The following is a 20,011-nucleotide window of genomic DNA, read 5'->3' as shown; positions in this document are numbered from 1 at the left end:
CGCAGGCAGACAGGTTAGGGTTACCAGGCTGACAGAATGTGGGTGTAGGTTTAGTCCCAGAAAGCTCCCACATGATCTTTTCCTCCGCTGTAGCTGAATGTCACTCCCAGGGCCAAGTAATGGAAAGACCCTGGGTCCCCATCACTGTGGGACAGTTCACATCAGACTGTCACATCAGCAATAAGTCCGTGCCCACTACTGGCTAGGTTAACCCACAAATAACAGCCCCACACGTCGCTGTCCCTATCCCAAGTTCAGCCCCCTCCCACGGGGAGGGCAGTGCAGGGCATCTGGGAAGGCCAGAAAGCAGGAGGACACCTTATGCTGTGAGTCGCCGGGGCCAGGCGTGACAAGGGGTCCTAATACACATGAAGCATTTAGTACAGTGCCTGCCCCCCCCAGGTGCCCTCCAGGGGCCCCCCAGGTGTTGGCTGTTGTGATTTCTTATGGGCAGGGGACGGTTGACAGGCTGGGGGGTGGCAGGTAGGAAGCCCGCGGTGGGGGGAGGGGCACCTGGGTTTGTCGGCTGATCCGATCTGGCTGGCGATGCCGTCCATCCAGGAAAGAAGGTCACGGGCCTGGCTGTGGAATCGCAGGGCGTCGGCCGTGGAGCTGACGTGCAGGCGGGCGTCCTCACAGGCGGCCAGCAGCTCCTTCCAGCCCTGCAGCACCTCCTGTTCCCGGCTGGCAATGGCCTCCGCGTGCTCCCCCGCGTACACCGTCCGCAGCTGGGCTGCCCCCTCTTGGAGCTGCCGCACCTGCTGGGCAAGCCAGGTCCAGCCCCAGCCCCTCCGTAGGGTCCGGGCTCCGCCCTCCTTCCCCCATTGGCTGGCTGGGTGCGGGGAGCCTCGTGATCCCACAGCTGAGTCTCTCTCTTACCGCTATCTACTGCCCAGTTCCCTTCAAAATGGCTACTCAGTTCCTGTTGGGTCCCCGGCTCAATTTGTTGGTTGTACCACGTGGGTTCTAGCAGACCCATTGCTCACTGGTTCAACTGCCTTATTTCTTTTGGAGTGACCGTCCTCTTTCTATGAGACCCGCCACCTAATCCCTGTCAGTCTCTCTGCCCGATTCCTAACAGTCAGGTGGATGGTTCCCATAAAGATGATTGTCCCGTTTTCTGCTTTCTGCTGGACCCGCAGCCCAATTTCCCTGGTTGGGCCATGGGAGCTCTATTCCGGCCCACAGCCTCCTTTCCATCTGATTTCTCAGATCCGCCTCCCGACTCCTGTCAGATTCACAGCCCGATTTCTTTTGGCTCTCTTACCATGTCCATTAAAATCCACCCCCATCGAATTTCTTGCAGGAAGATCATATCATTTCCATCAGAGACCTGCTATCTAATCTCTATGTGCCCCACCGCCACGTGTCTCTGAAGCTTCCGAAATTTCCTTTAGGCTCTCCATCTGGATTTGGATAAGATTCCCTTCACAGTTTCTGGGAGAAGCCCTGCCCAGTCTCCACTGGAAACAGTGTCCCATTTCTATCAGACATACTCAGCCACATTTTCCGGACACTGTCTGACTTTTGGGCACCATGCAATCAGTGGGTTTTCTACCTGCCCCATCATCTCGCTTCTGCCTGTTCTCTGGTCTGTTTTCACCTGCTCCACTGTCTAAATTCCATCTGCTCTGTTGCCCAGCACCCCTTGGCCATGCCACCCAGGCCCTCCCACCTCCCCCCCCGGCCCCCGGCACCCCCCCTGGGACACGAGGAGCTGCAGATCATGCTCAAAAGCGCGCAGGGTCCGCTGCATGGAGCTGGCACTGGGTCTCGGCTCAGGCGGAGCAGTCAGACGGGGCAGCCGCCTCCGCTTTTCCTCGATCTGTCCCTGCAGCTCTCGGGCATCGCTGAAGAACTTATGCAGCTCCCGAGAGGCGGCCAGCAGCTGGGCCCGAGTGCCCATAAGCTCCAGCAGCTCGGCCCAGGCCTCGTTCAGCCCGTCCTTCCACTCGGCCATGGTGGCTGCCGCCGTGTGGCCGCACTCGATCAGCTCATCCACCATCTGGTTCACGGCCGCCAGCCGCTCCCGCCCTGCGGTGCCCGTCTCATTGGCGAACTCTGAGAATTTCTCCTGCAGCACCTGCCCCCCCCCGGGGTACACGGCATGGGCAAAGGTCCTGTGCACCCAAGCCCCCTCCAGCCTGCCATTTTGTAGCAGGTAAGAGTAATAATAATCATGCTGACCATGGCGGTCTCGATATAAAGGGAAGTGCTCCCGCTGTAGCTATAACAGTAACAAGAAAAATAAGCACATGATAGTAACTAACACTTCCTAAACACTTCAAACTATGGCGAATCTTGGGGCTCCCAGAAGAGCCAGGAGGTGGGGGCTGTTATTATCCTCACATTATGGCTGGGGAAACTGAGGCCCAGAGAAGCTTCATTGCATATGCAGTAGCCACTGGTATTAATATTATTACCGGCGAAGCTCACCGTGACATGCTCAAAGTCCTGGCCAAGCTCGGGCGAGCCGGCCACCACCTCCTTCTCCGCGATCCAGTGCTCGAGCTCGTCCACCTGCCGGCTGAGCTGGTAGAGCCAATACTGCTGTTCCAGGCCCACCCTGCGCTCCTCCCCCAGCTCCTTGAGCGCCACGTACAGACGGTCCACCTGAGACTGCCGGCGGCTGATCTGCTCGCTGATGGGGGACAGGGAGGGGCAGGGATGGAGCCCCCTGAGACTTCCAGCACAGAGCTGAGACCCCCCCCCGGACACCCCCTGTTGGGGTAAGGCTGTGTGTCTGTCCTCTCATCCTTCAGTTCAGACTCCTTCATGGGGGCCTCTGTTTTCTGCAAGGCTTTGATTCAGTGAACCCAATACTTGCAGCTGAGCACTCTGGGAAAACTTTGCTTCCCTAAGCTTGACAAGTTCAAGGCTCCCTCTTCCCCCAGTCTCTCTGTGTCCCATTCCCTACCCCTCCAGTGGCCTGGGTGGGGCTGCTGACTCCCTACTTGGGTCCCCAGCCAGCCCATCTCAGCTCCAGGCCATCTCCTGGCTTTGGAGGACAGAGGTCTAGCCCTGTGCCCCCTCTCAGGTCTCACCCCTAGCCCAGGACTCCCAGATATGGCCCCTACTCCTGGCCTCAGGGCGGCCCCATACTAGAAGGTATCCGGCTATGCCCAATCACAGCACTCCCAGCTTTTCCGTCCTCCCAGACACTGCATAGGAAAGGACCCTTCCCTGTCCTGAGCTCTTCCTTCTCTCCTCAGTCTGAGACATCATCTCCCCATACCCCTGGTCCCATCCTCTCAGCATCCCTGGGCACCGCCCCTCCATTCGCAGCCCCACCCACATGCTGAAATCCCAGGGCTCCAGCTCCTGGCGGTGAGCGCCCCTCCCACTCCAACGTCCAATTGGGGCGTTTCCCAATTTCCAATAGTGAAGCTTCAGATCCTTCCCGACCCTTCCTTAAGAACTGGCCCTGCCTCTGCCTGGCCCCAATCCCTCCTCCCCACCCGCCCACCTGTCCGGGTGCCCCATCTCCAACAGCGCCCGGCACTGGCGCGACAGCTGCGCGATGCTTTCCTCGTAGTTCTCCACGCCCTGCTCCAGCTGCAGGTGCTTCTTGAGCAGCTGCAGGGTGCTCTGTTCGTCCTGGGGGCACACGGCGCCCGCGATGAGGCGGCAGCGGCCGGCCCCCGGCTCCAGCGCCCCTAGGCCCCCCACACCCCCAGCCCGGGCGCACCTTGCCCTTGTCCTCACTCATCATGAGCAGCTCCTGCTCGCCCAGCCACGCCTCCACCTCGGCCACGTCGAAGTAGTACTGCTCCACCTGGAAGGCGGCGTCCAGCACCTGCTGCCGCCGCTCGGCCGCCTCCCGCAGTCCGGCCCAGGCGCCCTGCAGCTGCTCCTGGCCGCGACGCACGGCCTCAGCCTCGGGGCTGCGCAGCGATGCCAGCGCGCCCGCGCGCTCCAGCACCTCCTCCAGCCGTGGCCCGTGCGCCTGGATCTCCCGCCGCAGGCCCTGGGGACGGGAGGTGGGGGTGTGGTGGAGAGGAGCATTCCGAGGCCCCGGGGATCAGGGTAGCCCTCGTGCGCCTCGGAGACTGGCATATTCCACCAAGGGAACCCGCCACTGATCGCCCCGATGCAGCAGGCACCACCAAGGCAGTTCGCTGTTCCTAGCTCACTCACAAACCCCTGCTGCAGGTGGCAAAACGGATACGGAGAGCAACAGTTCATCGCCTGGGAACAAGCAGTTAGTAAGGGGAGGACAGGATTTGAACACAGCAAGCAGGCTCCAGACACTGTGCTCTCAACCAAGATGCCTGGTGGTGTAAGATACCCTCTAATGGCTGAAAGGACTGAGAATCAGGCTGCTGGGGGGCAGTGCGCGTGTATCTCCCGTGCAGTGAGGTGTGCACGTCTTCGGGGGTACAGTTCAACACGTTCACGCGCGGGTACAACGTGCCCAGGTCGAGATATGAAACACTTCCATCAGCCCAAAAGGTTCCCTCTACCAGCCCTGGACTTAGCTTACTTAGCTTCTCCTGTGCCTCAGTTTCCTCAACTTGCAAACAGAGGTGCTAAGGGGTGACCCTGAGTGCCTGCCACCTGCCAGGCACTTGGCTAAACAAGGGCTTTGCAGGATGTGGCCACTCCTCCAGTCCTCACTGCCCCTCCAGTACTCTGTCTCACTTTACAGATGGGGAAACTGAGGCACAGAGAGCTTAAGGAACTTGCCAACTTCCCAGACTGCCCTGTGGCTGGTGGGAGGGGGTGCTTAATGTCCACCTCATGGGGCTGTTGTGCCTTGGAGCACTCAGAGCTGAGCAGGCATACAGTAGGTGCTCAGTCAGTACTAGCTGCTGTTAGCCCTCCATGGGCTCAGAAGCATCCAGCACTCCTGCGCACACACAGGGCCCCCACCCCCACCGCAGTGATAAGCGTGAAGTGCACTTGAGCACTTCTGTCAACAATGAAAAGGACGGGCCAGTTCTAATAGTCCCCAACACTGTCAACAGTCATGAGAGTTTTCCGGGGTCTCTGGGTGGCTCAGTCTGTTAAGCGTCTGTCTTTTGGCTCAGTCATAACCTCAGGGTCCTGGGATAGAGCCCAGGATGAGCGCAGTCGGCTTCTCACTCTCCCTCTGCCTCGTGCCCTGCTCGTGCACATGTGTGCGCCTCTCGCAAATAAATTAATAAAATCTTAAAAAAAAAAACACAGCCAAGAGTGTTTTCAGCAAAATAGAAAAATGAAAGTTAAAAAAAAAAACACAAAAAAACAAAAAACCCTCCAGCCTCTTAAAGAACTCCATCTAGGGCAGCATGGTCACAAACCTTGAGAATCATTTGTAAGCCCACCTCCTTACCATCCTCCAGTGCCTGTTCTCCCAGCTCACATTTTTTGGTAAAGGAGAGTAATGAGAAGACCTACCTGATAAGGTCATTGTGGGGATTAAATTTTCAAAGACCCACACATAACCCCCTACCTGTGTACCTGGCACACAGTAAGTCTTTAATTAATCTGTAATTATTAGTATTAGTATTATTCATTCCTCTCTCATGCATCTTACACTGGGTTTGGTGAATGAGCGGCTTCACCCAAAAAGTTCCTCTGCTAAGGGATTTGAAAACCACTGCTCTAGACCAACTCTCTGCTTTTTTAGATGTGGAACTGAGGCCCAGGGAGGGGAACAGAGATCCAGAGATCTTAGGGGCTCAAGAGCTCCCCTTCCATGAGTGGAACGGACACTATTAGGAGTCAAGGTTCTTTCGCTGATCATTTCTGTCCTTTCTCTCTGTGGGTGGTTTGAGTTCTTACTTGTTGTTGCTTTTCCTTTTCCAATAAGCTATTCTCCTTACTGTTTCTCACAGGACCCTGACTTTCCTCCGGGGAACCCCGTCTCCATCTCAGCTCAGGTAATTAAGTGAAGGCTGACACCACCAAGAGTGGCCCCTGAGCCACCATGATTAGTTCAGGGATGGGCATAGGACTCAAGTTGAGCCCACAGGAGTTATTCCTGGGACTACTGCTGAAATTATTGAAAGGGAAAGAGAGAGAGGGAGAAATCCCCTTCAGTTCTGCTGGTGGGATGTACACTTGAATCTGTTAGAGGTCTTTCACTATCAAGAGAGGAGAGAGTTGACCTGAGACCAAAGCTAACAGAGAAATACACACACACACACACACACACACACACACACACACACATGAAGTTGCAAGACTCATGACATCATGGAAGGACCTGGATGCAGCTATGCCTGCTTGTCCACACTCTTCTCAATCACAAGAGCCAACAAATTTTGGTTTTAACCACTTTGAGCTGTTTTTTCCTCACTTGTCTCCGAATGTGCCCTAACCCACATCCTCCCTCTGGCTCTGCTCACCTGGTTCTTTTTGATGTACTGCTGGACAGCCTGTAAGCCACTGCCTCGCTCCGTCTGCATGGCCAGTGGCAGTCGCTCCTGGACCCATGCCTGGAAAGGATGCAGGGAGCAAGTCAAGGGGAGAATGCACCCAAAGACCACTGCATCCCAATTAAACTGTAAGCCACACCACACAGGCTTGCTTACCTCTGTCCTTGGCACGGGAAGGTCTTGAGTCCTGCAACTCCCTTCCCTCTCCCTCAGCAGGCTAATGGGGACTCTTCCTTCATGTCTCAACTCAAGACATCCCCTCCTCTAGGAAACCCTCCCTGACTTTGGCCCATTGCCTCCTCTCGGCTCCCCCAGCCTCCTAAACTTCCTCATAACAGCCCAAACCACCCTGAGTTGTCACTGTCGGGACGTAAGTGCGTTTTCCCCTTCGGATTCTTGAGCCTTCTATGGGCAGGAATGGGGTCTGTCTTGGTCCCCCTGTGACCCCAGCATCATCCAAGTACAGAGCTTGGCCCATAAGGATCAAGCGAATGAACAAATTAGTGAGTGGAAGAATGAATGAGCAGATCAGGAAGCGAGTGACTGAATGAGGAATGAATGAGGGATGAGTGAATAACGAACAGCAATAAGTCAGTGGAGGAAAGAATGAAGATGAGTCAATGAATAAACCAATGGATGAATGAAAGTGAGTAAATGTGGAAAAAGTGAATGAATGAATGAATGAACGAATGAATGAGTGGATAAGTGAACGAGCAAATGAGTAAGGAAGGGAAGGACTGGATGACTGAGTCTAGCCTCGGGTCAGGGGTAAGGTCTCCCAGCCAGCTCCGCCCTTGAACTCGCCAAGGTCCCACGGTCCCACCCTCACTCCCAAACTCCACGCCCCGCGGGCCCGGGGCTCTCCCGCCGCCTCCCATCCCATCCCAGCCGCGCAACCATCTCCTCCGCTTTACCCCGGCCTCGCCCCAGTCCCCGCGCCGGTCCTCACCAGCTCATCGTCAAGGTCGTGCGCCACCTGGTGCAGCTCCTTAGAGGCGAGCAGCAGGCGGCGGCGCTCCTGCAAGGGCTCGAGCAGGCGCACCAGGCGCTCGCCCACCGCGTTCTGCCGCTCGCCCACCAGCTCCTTGCTGGCCGGCTCCAGCGGCAGGGCGGCGGTCTGCGCCTGTAACTCTCCCACCTCGCGATACCACTCCTCCACCTGCGACTCCATCGACTGTGGGGACAGGGGCACAGTCAAAGGGCTCCATCCTCCCTCCCAGTCCTGCTCTGGCTCCCCAGTGCCTTTATGGTGAGAGCCAAACCCTTCCCCAGGGCGCACCATTTCCAACTAGGCCCCTGCCCAATCCCCTCCAGAAGCTCTAGGCTCCTCCCTGATACCGCCACAGGCTAAACTACTCCTGCCTCAGGGCCTTCGCCTTTTCTATTCCCTCTATCTGGCATGCTCTTCCTTGTCAATTAGATTTCAGCTCAAACATTACCTTCTCACAGCAGCTTACCTGGCCCGTTGGGCTAAAGTGACCCATTCATTCATTCATTCGTTCATTCTCAGAACGACCCTTCAAATTTGGTGATATCCCTGTTTTACAGGGGTGGAAACTGAGGCCCAGAGAAGTTAGGTAATTTGTCCAAAGAGTCAACCTTTCCAAATGTCATAAATATGAAGTTATAGTGATTTAAGTGGTGCGTATGCCATAGGGATAAACACAGAGTGCAAAATCAGACCCAAATACCCTGGAGAATTCATGCATTTTTATAGATGCCATTTCAAATCCCCAAGGAAAAGATGGATTATTCAATGAGCGGTCACGGGCCAATTTAGCTGGATCCCTTCCTCCCTCTTTATGCTGAAAACAATTCCAGATGGATTAAAGACTTAAATGGAATAAGTAAATCCATAAGGCACAGAAGAAAACCTGGGCAAATGCTTTTATAATCTTAGGATGGAGAAAATCTTTCCAGCCAAAAAAAAAAAAAAAATCATAAAGGGAAAGATTTATAAATTTGGCCACATGAAATACTTTTGCATCAACCAAAACTCCTAGATATAATGAGAAGGCAAATGACAACCTGAAAAAAATATTTAACATAACTCCTATTATTAGAACAAGGAGTTAGTTTCTTTGACAATCAAGGAATTCCCTTTATTCTGCTTCCTCTGTCTCCACTTACCACCATCACTCAATTCTGTCTTGTGGCTTTTCTGTTGGCATCCTGCTTCTAGAATGGGAGCTTTTTTTTTAGAATGGGAGCTTTTTGAGGGCAGGGTTTGTGCCGGTTGACCCCAGTATTCCTGAGCACCTAGAACAGTGTCTGGCATGTAATAGGTCTTCGATTGTGATTCGATCAACGCACAGATGAATGTCACTGGCAAAGAAAAAGACTGCCCCCGTGTGAACATGCACCTCTCCCAGTGAACAGGCAACATACAGAAATAAAAATAAGCACAAGGGGCGCCTGGGTGGCTCAGTCATTAAGCGTCTGCCTTCGGCTCAGATTGTGATCCTGGGGTCTTGGGATCAAGCCCCACATCAGGCTCCCCGCTCGGGGAGCCTGCTTCTCCCTCTCCCACTCCCCTTGCTTGTGCTCCCTCTCTTGCTGTCTCTTTCTCTGTCAAATAAATAAATAAAATCTTAAAAAAAAAAAAAAAGCATGAGGAAGAGATGCCTAGTCTCACTAATCAGCAGGAAAATACAAATCAAAACAAGGTACCCTTTCTTGTTCACCATATTGGCAACCATGTATAAGACAGATAATATCTATTATTAGCAAAGATGCAGGGAGATGGGCAGGCACACTCAGCCGCTGTCAGCCAGTGGTGGTATGAATTAGCAGAGCCTTTTTGGAAGGCAATTTGGCAGATCCTATCAAAATGCAAAAAGTTCATATGCTTTAACCCAGCACTTGCACTTCCACTTCTAGGAATATAACTAAAGAAATACTGGCTCATGTGCATAAAGATGTTTGCCCAAGGATCGCACTGTAAGCAGAGTTTATAATGGGAAGCAACTGGAAACAAACATGATGCCCACCAAGAGTGAAATGGTTAAACAAATCCGCATCAGTACGGAATAATGGCCAATACTTGCTGTTAAGAGAAAAAAACAACTTAGAACATACAGCTGAATATATTATATTTGTCATGGGTTGTGCATGCATAAAAATTCCCTGGAATAAACAAGAAATTAGTCACAGATGGTACCTATGGGCAGGGGAGGGAATTCAGTGAATGGGGACAGGGGTGAAGGAGAGACTTATCACATAGGATTCCTAATAAAGTGTTTGATGTCTGAGCCATAAAATGTAATTATTAAAAATTTTAAATTAAACATTACAAATTAAAATTATTCAAAAACCACATAGGTAGTTAGGAAATGCACAGAAAGAGGGCTAGCAGGATGCACCCCAAATCATAACTGAGGTTCCTTTTGGGGTGTGGGGACTGGAGGTGCAGTTAAGGGAGACTTTATGTTTCACCGAAGACTTCTACGTTAGTAAGATCTTTAACCAAAAGAATATAATTATGTATTACTTGTGTGACTCGAAACAGAGGGGGTAAAAGCCATAAAAGAAAACAACATTACAATAATGAAATTAAGTGGTAACAGATCACAGCAAATGACTGCAACTCAACAGTCAAAATCCAAGAACCAAGTGAAGATGTTCTTCCAAGTTTCCGCAGCCCAGAACTGTTGGTTTTGCCAGCTCACGGTCCATCCCTTCTCCGCAGCACCTCTTTTCACCCTCTCACACCTAAGCTCTGAAGCGACTAAGAAAACCCTAGAGCTCCAAGGGCAGCCACATGAGCCAAGATAGCCAATCAAAACACTGAAACCACCCTGGCTTGGGGGGTGGGGTGGGTAAGAGATAGCACGTGACCTAAGATCAGCCAATGAAAGCCCACCTTTTAAACCTTTTTTTTTTTTTTTTTAAAGTAGGCGCCACACTGACCGTGGAGCCCAGTCTGGGGTTTAAACTCATCACCTGAACTCAAGACCTGAGCTGAGCTGACAGGTCATGATGATGGAGTCCCAGGATCGAGTCCTACATCAGGCTCCCAACTCCATGGGGAGTCTGCTTCTCCCTCTGACCTTCTCCTTGCTCATGCTCTCTCTCTCTCTCAAATAAATAAATTAATTAAATATTTAAAAAAAAGATTTAAGACCTGAGCTGAGATCAAGAGTTGTACATTTAACCCACTGAGCCACCCAGGTGCCCCAAATGCTTCCCTCTTTTGCAGGAAAAGTGTGTGACTCGGGAGGGTACTCTCTTTCCATTGGGGTTCCTCAGTTGGTAGAACATAGGCCTGGTGTGGGGTGGAGGGGCAACTTGCCGACTTGCCAACTTGCTCCCGACAACGAGGCCAACAGAGAGAAAAGCAATGCCCAGAAACGAAGACAGATTGCTGAGGAGGACATAATTTGAGGAACTGATCCAGCCATGCCTGAAGCCGCCTACTGCATGGGTTTTTCAGCAAAGTGAGCCAAGAACCTCCCCATTAGCCTAAGTCATTGTGGCTTGAAGTCCTATGAACTGCACCCCAAAGAGTTCCAGCTGATACAGTTCACAATCCGTAGGAGTCATGAAAATGGATAAAAAACAAATGTTTTAACAAGCCAAAAGCACATAAAAGGAATTTCCAAAAGGCACAATTACAAGCTGCAGAAATCAAAGAAAAATAAAAGAGTCACTCCAAAACCTTTTTCACTAGGCAAATCAGTGCACCAATGCGTAGAAAATCAAAATGCATTCAAATCCTGGCAACTCTTAAACATAATCTGAAATGCTACTAAGTTCCAGTTCTCTGCTAGATGAAAACCTCTCCATAACATGCCCACAAGAGGCCGTGTGTCCCGAGATGGAATAATTCCAGGACTAACACTTTTCTACTTCTGCAAGAATGCCATGTTTTGAACGCCCATTTAATGTGGATCCTTCCTTGCAAACATGAGCAAAGGAAACAGAAGGACAGTGGTCATTAAATGTACAAAGAGATGTTCCACCTCGTTCAATGTTAAGGGAAATGCAAATTAAAATAACTTTAAGACAGGGGCGCCTGGGTGGGTCAATTGGTTAAGTGTCTGCCTTTGGCTCGGATCATGATCCCAAGGTCCTGGGATCGAGCCCCTCATCGGACTCCCTGTTCGGCAGGGAATCTGCTTCTCCCCTGCCCTCTCCCCCTCCCTGCCCCTTACTTGTGCTCTCTTTCTCTCTCAAATAAATAAAATCTTAAAAAAATAAAATAACTGCAAAACAGTATGTTTCACTTCTCAGATTAGCAGAGGTGAGAAAGCTTGACCATGCTTAAGGATGGGGGCCACTTGGGGAGAGGATCCCTATAACGTGCAGGGGTGTCCATGGCCTTTTTACGGGGACACTCGGAAGTATCTCTCAAAAAGTTTAATGTGCACACCTTTGGGCCCACAAATTGTATTTGGAGGACTCTTTCCTTTCCTTTCTTTTTAGATTTTGTTTATCTATTTGAGAGAGAGAGAGAGAACACAAGCAGGGAGGGGAGCAGAAGGAGAGGGAGCAGATCCCCTGCTGAACAAGGAGCCTGAGGCAGGGCTCGATCCCAGGACCCTGGGATCATGACCAGAGCTGAAGGCAGATGCTTAATGGAGGCATCCACCCAGGTGCCCCTGGAAGGCTCTTTTCTACAGAAGTATTTACACATAGGCTCAAATGCATATGGATGGGGATGTCTACTGTGGTGCTATTTACACTAGTGGAAGATTAGAAACAGCCCAGACATCTCTCAACAGAGGGCTGGTTAAAGAGAGACTCTTGAGGGGCGCCTGGGTGGCTCAGTGGGTTAAGCCGCTGCCTTCGGCTCAGGTCATGATCTCAGAGTCCTGGGATCGAGCCCCGCATCGGGCTCTCTGCTCAGCAGGGAGCCTGCTTCCTCCTCTCTCTCTGCCTGCCTCTCTGCCTGCTTGTGATCTCTCTCTGTCAAATAAATAAATAAAATCTTAAAAAAAAAAAAAAAGAGAGACTCTTGAGTCACCCCATGGAATATCATGCAACCAGGAGATCCATCCATTCTTGGACAAGGAAGGATACCTGGTCCAGCGAAAAGGGCAAGCGCCTGCATGGTCTGTCCCGATGTCACATGAATGTGTGCATATGCATGGAAAATTTCCAGGACATAGAAGAAACTGTGACAAGAATGACACCCCCACGGGGTGACTGAGGGGGGTGCTCACTCAGTTAAGCGCCTGTCCTTGGCTCAGGTCATGATCTCAGAGTCCTGGGATCAAGCCCCGCATTGGGCTCCCTGCTCAGCAGGAAGCCTGCTTCCCCATCTCCCTCTGCCCCAGTTCGTGCTCTCTCTCTCTCAATAAATAAAAATCTTAAAAAAAGAAAGGAAGGAAGGAAGGAAGGAAGAAAAACACCCTGGGAAGTGGGACCACATATGTGTGTGTGGAGAGGAAAGAAAGCCTTTTCACTTTTCACATGATATTTCTTACCATAACAACAATACTAGGTAACTCATCCTGGTGCCTGCCCCAAGCCAGCCAGTGCTCTGAGCACTGGACTAGGAATAATTTACGTAATCCTCACAGCATAAGGGGCTGGGGGAAGATGGGGATGTTTATTTCGTTCATGGTTGGATCCCAGCGCCTGGCCCTGTGCCTGGCACAGAGTAGGTCTCTGTAAATGTGCACTCACTGCCTTTGTTGGACTGATCTCCAGGCTGGTGTGTTGGGCCATATCAGATATTAAGAATTGTCGGGGCACCTGGGTGGCTCAGTGGGTTAAAGCCTCAGCCTTCAGCTCAGGTCATGATCCCAGGGCCTTGGGATCGAGCCCCACATCGGGCTCTCTGCTCAGCAGGGAGCCTGCTTTCTCCTCTCTCTCTCTCTCGTGTTCTCTGTCAAATAAATAAATAAAATATTAAAAAAAATAAATTAAGAATTGTCAAAAATTAAACCAGCTTTACACACATCAAAACCAGAGGAGCCACGAAGTACTGACACATTCTACCGCAAGGATGACTCTTGAAAACATTGCTCAGGGAAAGAAGCCAGACACCGAGGACCACATATTGTATGATTCCATTTATATGAAACGTCCAAAATGGGCAAATCTATAGTCAAAGAGAAGATGCGTAGAAGGAGTTAACTGGTAGAGGGAGGCTAATGGGAATGGCATTTGGAGGGGTGGGGTGATTTGCAAATACGTGAAAACCACTGACTTTTACACATTAAAAATATATTTTATGGTATGGAATTAAATCTTAATTTTGTGAAAAGACATTAAATGTAAGAAAAAAAAAAGCAAAAGCAGAAGAGCCCACTTGGGAAAAAGCCTCAGTCACTAGCCACGTGGTAGGTAGGAATACACAAGCTTTGACCCCCAGATCATTCTCATCCCTACTTGCTGCTTTCCCATTTTCCGGTTGGGGAAACTGAGACTCAGAGGAGCAGTCCCTGGTCCAGAGTAAAGACTGCCACAGCCATAATTTGAATCACAAAATCCTAGCGGCTCTCAGTCACTCTGCTTCTCTAGAATGGAGGCTCAGAAAGGAGGGGTCACTTGCCCTGGGTGGCGCAGCAGTGGGATGGGAGGGCTTCAAACCCTGGCTCTGCCGCTCCTGTACCCTGATTCTCCCCATAGGCTGCACTGAGCTCAGGAAGACATATGACACAAAGAATGGGGGGGGTGTTTCCTTAGCCAGAGAAAGTGCCTTGCTTGGGGTTGGGGGAGCTTTCAGGGGTGAAGTAGGTGGTAAGGAGTCCTCAGGGACCCAGCCCAGCAGCTGCAAAGCCTCCAGTGCATTTTCCCCTGGCCGGGCCCCCTCTGATGGCAGGAGACCAGCTTCCCCCACCCGCCCCAGGCAGGAGCCTGTGGCTGAGCCAGACCAGCTGGTCAGGCCCCTGAGGACTGGCAAGTGGGGGCCTGGAACACCACCATCTGGTCCCTGGGCCAGGAAGGCCAGTTGGCTAGGAGGCTCTGAGAGCGGACTCGGGGTCACATGGCCTCCATCTCAGGTGGGCTCCTAGGAAGCCTGCTGCACTGGTTGGGGCAGAGGACACAGGAGAGGACCCAGGAGGGCACAGGGATCAAGGGACAGAGGCGGAGATGAAGAATGGAAACAAAAAGAGAGTGAGAAAGTAAGAGAAGCAGAGACACACAGGAGATGGCAACTCGCAGAGTTTCCACACAGAGGATCTCGGGGACCAGGACGGAGAGACAGGCCCAGAGAGAGGCCAAGGCAGCAGACCACTCACAGATCCACACCCCTTCTGCCTGAACCAGCCTGCTTCAGCCCAGCAGGGCCCCAGGGCTGGAGGGGTGCGGCAGCCAGGAAATTTGCCGGCTGGATGGCAGCCGCCCGCCCTCCTGCCTGTGCCCAGCATCTGAGCTCTCAGGAGGCCCTGGGGGACAGCAGGGGCCTTGGGCAGCCCCTCCCCTCCCCAACGGCAGCTCCGGAGGCCCAGCTGGGCTCCATCTGGGGGCCGAGCCTACGGAGACACTCCCTGCCCCCTCGGGCTCCCTCTGCTGGGGAAAGTCCTGTGCTGGGGCCTGCCCCTGCCTCCCATCTCTGTGTGACCCCCAGCCAGACCCTTGTCTCCGCTGGGCCTCGGCCTCGCCCTAGAACAACGCTTCAACAGGGCTTCCTTCTGTGGGGAGGGAAGAACAGGAGGCCCCCAGTCCTCCCTCCAAAACCTAAACGCCCAGAGGAAAGAGGGATGTTCAAGCTCACTGGTCACCGGAAAAAATACAAATGCAAACAACCCATGCATGAGAAAAATCAGACTGAAAAATCTAAAATGTCTGACAATACAAGTGCTGGCGAGTATGGGCAGAAACAGGAACTCTCACAGGCGGAGAGAGCATTAACTGGCAGCAGACTTCGGGCAAGCTATTTGGCAAGATCACGTGAACTGAAGGCCCTTCTAACTTTTGGCACTCTATTAACATTTCATATATCACCCCCCGAAATAATTTTTTTAAATATTTTTATTTATTTATTTGATACAGAGAGAAAGACACAGTGAGAGAGGGAACACAAGCAGGGGGAGCAGGAGAGGAAGAAGCAGGCTTCCCGCTGAGCAGGGAGCCCGATGTGGGCTCCTGGGATCATGACTGGAACCAAAGGCAGACACTTAACCAATGGAGCCTCCCAGGCGCCCCACAGATCCTCATCTCTTGAGAGCTCACCATATCCCCAACATCTTTCCAAGGGGTCTGCAAGGTTCCAACTATTTTATAAGAATACCAAGGCGCTGGGGCACCTGGGTGGCTCAATGGGTTAAGCTCTGGTCATGGTCTCAGGGTCCTGGGATCAAGCCCCGAGTCTGGCTCTCTGCTTGGCGGGGAGCCTGCTTCCCCCTCTCTCTCTGCCTGCCTTTCTGCCTACTTGCGATCTCTCGCTCTGTCAAATAAGTAGATTAAAAATCTTAAAAAAAAATACCAAGGCACTATTTGCCTTTATTCTCATTCTCTCCCAAGGGTATAGTGTGGTTTTGTGGGGACCCTATGACTCATGCTTTTGCCGCAGAAAGCAGAACATGTGCAGAAGCAAAGGTAAGAATCTTCTAGTAGGGCGCCTGGGTGGCTCAGTGGGTTAAGCCTCTGCCTTTGGCTCAGGTCATGATCTCAGGGTCCTGGGATCATCTCAGGGTCCTGGGATCGAGGCCCGAATTGGGGGGGGGGTCTCTGCTCAGCAGGGAGCCTGCTTCCCCCTATCTCTGTCTGCCTGCTTGGGACATCTCTCTCTGTCAAATAAATAAATAAAATCTTTTTTTAAAAAAAAAAAGAATCTTCTAGTAAGCCAGACATGAAAGAGTTGCAGTACTGGAAACAATGCCAATCTCCTATTTTTTTTTTTTTTTTTTTGGCTTGGAAAAGAGTTATTCTTCATAAAAGAATGCTCTGGGGTTAATATAAAAAATGGATTTATTATCGTTGTTTTTATGTGAGTCATTTATTTGTTTTAGTGAAGTAAATATTGATAGGTAAAATGTACCAGAACCAAAGCTCTTTGGGGATTGCCATGATTTCTAATCGTGGAAAGGTGTCCTGGAGACCACACATGGGGGCCGCTGCTGTGTATAAAGCAATGACATCACTGGTATCAGATTCAGCTCCGTGTGTCTCTTTGCTCCTTTGCCTGTCCCCCCGACCAGAACGTGAGCCCTGTGAAGGCTGCAGGTTCGGGTCACTTTTGCCCACTGCTGCTCTCCAGCACCGAGAAAAGCGCCTGGCATACAGTCCATGCTCAGTGAACACTTGCCGCGTGAATGTATGGATTCTAATCAACGTCTTTAGGCTTTGATTATTAGCTGACTTTTTTTTCTTTTTTTCTTCTTCCCCCCCAGACCCTATGCCAAACCCTCTAGCAGTGTAACTATGCAGGGGGCATGTCCAAAGCAGCGGTGAAGAGTCAAGAGTCCTGGATTTGAATCCAGGCTCTTCACCTGCTCCCCTGGGCCAGTAAGTTCGCCTCCTGGAGCCTCCGTTCCCCGTCGTGGTCAGGCGGCGTGCCTGGCACTCGGAGGCAGGAGCTGCCACACCTCGAGAGGGGATAAGCAACATCTGCTTTCGAACCTCCAGACAGTTGTGTCAAACGATCAGATCCCGAGCACTGACCAGCGGCCAGCTAGGAGCCGAGACCATGCAGACCCTACGTCTACCTGCCAAGCCCTCCTCGCATCCTAAGGGAGCCATCGGCTTGCTGTATGTCCTTGGGCCAGGTGCTTTACCTTCTGTGCCTCACTTTCCCCATTGGTAAAATGGGGGATAGTCACTGGACCAATCTCAGGGTTGCTGGAAGGAGTGAGTTACCATTAAATGGGTTCCCTCGGAACCCCCTTTCTGCTCTTCCAGCCCTTCTAACACATCTGAAACAAATCCCTCTATGAAATCCCCTCTGTGTGCAATACCTTGACTCAGGCTCCCCGGGGGCACACAGAGGCCCTGTCGGGGTCAGTCAGGCCATACCTGTAGCTTCTTGAGCTGGCTGTTGACGGTGGCCAGGTCCCCACCAGGATCCACGTCCTGCAGCTGGCTCTCCATGTGAAGGAGTTTCTTGTCCAGCTCAGCGAAGCTCTGCACCAGCTGGTCGGCCTTGCTGGCCTCAAAGAGCTGCCTTGCCTTGGCCTGGGTGGTGCTCTCCAGCTCGGCCCAGCACTGCCGGATCTCCCCCAGCTTTTTCCGCACCGAGGCCGCCAGCTCTGGCTTCTCTTGCATCAGTTGCTGGCCCTCCTGCCCCAGACAGGTGGGAGACAGGAAGGGAGTGGGAGGGGGGCAGGTGGTGGGAAGGGACAGAGAAGTATGGGGGCAATGGGACACAGGGAGAGACATGGAGACAGAGACAGGCCCAGAGATGGAAGGAACAAACACATGGGAAGAAGGATGAGACAAGAGATGGACAGACATAGAGTGAGGGACACAGGGACATGCCCATCAAGTCAGAAACATGGGAAGAGGCCCAAAGAAAGACAGATGAGAGAGAGAGAGACAGAGAGAGAGAGAGATGGAGACAGAAGAAATGGGGGGAGAGCAAAAGAAGCAGAAAGAATGAACTTCAGTTAAACTCAAAGATTGACTTTGCCCCCTGCCACCATTTATAGGGCATCAATGGGTCAGGAGAGAGGAGGTACTGAAGGCTGTAGGTCTAGGGCTCCAACAAGAGTAGGGATCAGTTTTGGGGGTTGAGGCTGGGTTCCTCCAAGACTCAAGTCAAGCTCCTTGGTGGTCTAGAGCTACATATGGTACAGTACACATTAAAAATAACAATACCAAAGCAATTACGTTCCTAGGTGCCTGGCCTTGTATTAAAGACTTTATATGTATGACTTAAGAGCCCACGGAAGTAGCAATGTTCATTGTTTCCTTATCTAATTTTCTTTCTTTAAAGTTCTATTTATTTAAGTAATCTCTGCACCCAACACAGGGCTTGAACTCACGACCCCGAGATCAAGAGTCAAATGCTCTTCTGACTGAGCCAGCCAGGCACCCCTATTTCCTTATTTTTAAAGCAGAGAAAACTGTGGCTCAAAGAGGTTAGCACAATTCGCCAAGTCTGGTAATAGGCATAGACACAATTAAAACCCAGGGTTGCACGAATCCAAAGTTCACATTAACCCTGGGTCTCCCAAGATGGCTCCAGCCTGTCTACTTGACCTTCCAGCCTAGGTGCGCCATGTGGAGTGGGGGAATTTAGAGGAAGTGTAAAATATTTAACAACCAGACGGGTATGGGCACCATGTAGAAGAGATGCGAGCCATTTTACAGATGGCAAAACTGAAGCTCAAAGAGGTTACAAGAATTGCTCACGGCCCCATGGCGAGGAGCAGATGTGGAAATGATCTGTTAAGGGTTCAGAGGGGTAGGAAGGGCAGGACAGCAGTGGTGGGTTCTGGAACTGAGATGTGGGTGCCCTGGAGGCCTCCAGCACCTGACACGGGCAGAGGGACGCTCTACATCCTCACCCTCTCGATCTTCTCCAGCCACTCCTTATTCTGAGCCAGCTCGGCCATGAATGCCTGGTGCCGGAGCCATCTCTTATGCAGCTTGTGGCCGTCTTCCCTCGTGCCATCCCGCGCCATTAGCATTTTCTCATGGATCCAGCCATCCAGCTGTGCAGGACAGGGAGAGGAGCACAGCTGATTCCCCCAGCCTGGCACAGTACCCCTATCCATTCCAGAACATCCCAGATTCAAAGCTTAGGCTGCTAGATTTAGGGGGAGGTTGGAAGGAAGGGATGGAAGAAGCTTTACAAGTACTGTCTTTGTTGGGGGGTGGGGGGAGGCATTGAGGCTTTCTCCTAGGGGGTGGAGGATGGATGGGCATCCCCCAGAATGCCCAATCTCTTAGTTGCCCCATCCTCAGGGCTGCCCTTCTTAACTCCTCATAAGCCCCCAAAGGCACAGCTTCTGAGCCAGTCAGCCTCCTCCCTCCCAGGGACAAATCAACCCTCCAAAACTAGACCTCCAGCTAATTTAGCTAACTTCCAATTTAGCCCTTGCCTCCCACGCCATTTTCCCAACAGCAACACTTTGACCCTTCCATCTAGTCTTAGCCACCTCCAGTAAGGACCAATTCAAGATTCTCAAACCATTCCCAAGGGTATCAAATGAAGCCCATAGCTAGTGCTAACCTCCCAATATGGCCAGTTGAACCCTTAAACAACTTCCCAACTAGAGCCTAGTCTAATTCCCTCCAAACCAACCCTCCAATCTGGGGTAAACCCATCCCCCACAACCCATATCCAGCTTCCCTAATGAGCCCACAGGACTTCCCATGTTCAGCCCTGGGACTCCAAGACTGCAGTCCCCAAACCATGACTAGTTCTAGCCCCCAGCCAAAGCCAAACTCCTAAATGTAAGCAACAGGGCCACCTTCTGGCTCCTCAAACGAGCCAACCTCCAAATCTAGCCCCAGACTCCTCAACAGGATCAGACAGAACCTTCCTATGCCAGCCCCCTTCCCAAAATAAAGCCAGTTCTATTTCCCCCACTGGCCAGCAAGAGTAGTCATCCAAAATGCAAGCACAGAATAGCCCCCCCCCCTTATTGTCCTGAGCAGGACCAATCACAAGGTTGCCTTCTGAGCCCCCCTCAGGACTTGTCCCCCAAGCCGGAATCTCCCCACCCACTCATGACCAAACCTGGCACCTGGGACATTTTGCTCCTCCCCCTTCCTCCCCCCCGCCAAGTCACAAGATCCTCTTCTTCCCT

At 51.9% G+C, this 20,011-nt stretch overlaps 1 protein-coding gene across 1 annotated transcript in view; it reads right to left on the bottom strand.

Moving 5' to 3' along the window:
• Positions 1-20,011, bottom strand: part of LOC111161403 (spectrin beta, non-erythrocytic 4) — a 68,708-nt gene that overhangs the window by 9,664 nt on the left and 39,033 nt on the right. The window contains exons 18-26 of the mRNA XM_022525019.1: positions 18,764-18,910; positions 17,271-17,534; positions 7,312-7,536; positions 6,333-6,422; positions 3,689-3,967; positions 3,467-3,597; positions 2,437-2,641; positions 1,676-2,083; positions 514-758 (exon numbers count right to left, since the gene is read on the bottom strand). Of these exons, the coding sequence (XP_022380727.1) occupies positions 514-758; positions 1,676-2,083; positions 2,437-2,641; positions 3,467-3,597; positions 3,689-3,967; positions 6,333-6,422; positions 7,312-7,536; positions 17,271-17,534; positions 18,764-18,910 (1,994 nt within the window). The remainder of the gene's footprint in view (positions 1-513; positions 759-1,675; positions 2,084-2,436; positions 2,642-3,466; positions 3,598-3,688; positions 3,968-6,332; positions 6,423-7,311; positions 7,537-17,270; positions 17,535-18,763; positions 18,911-20,011) is intronic.

Source organism: Enhydra lutris, unplaced genomic scaffold (assembly GCF_002288905.1).
Source record: "Enhydra lutris kenyoni isolate GAN:26980312 unplaced genomic scaffold, ASM228890v2 scaffoldscaffold85, whole genome shotgun sequence".
Taxonomy (NCBI): domain Eukaryota; kingdom Metazoa; phylum Chordata; class Mammalia; order Carnivora; family Mustelidae; genus Enhydra; species Enhydra lutris.
The sequence above is the reverse complement of the archived record's forward strand: the minus strand, read 5'-3'. Positions and strand labels throughout refer to the sequence as shown.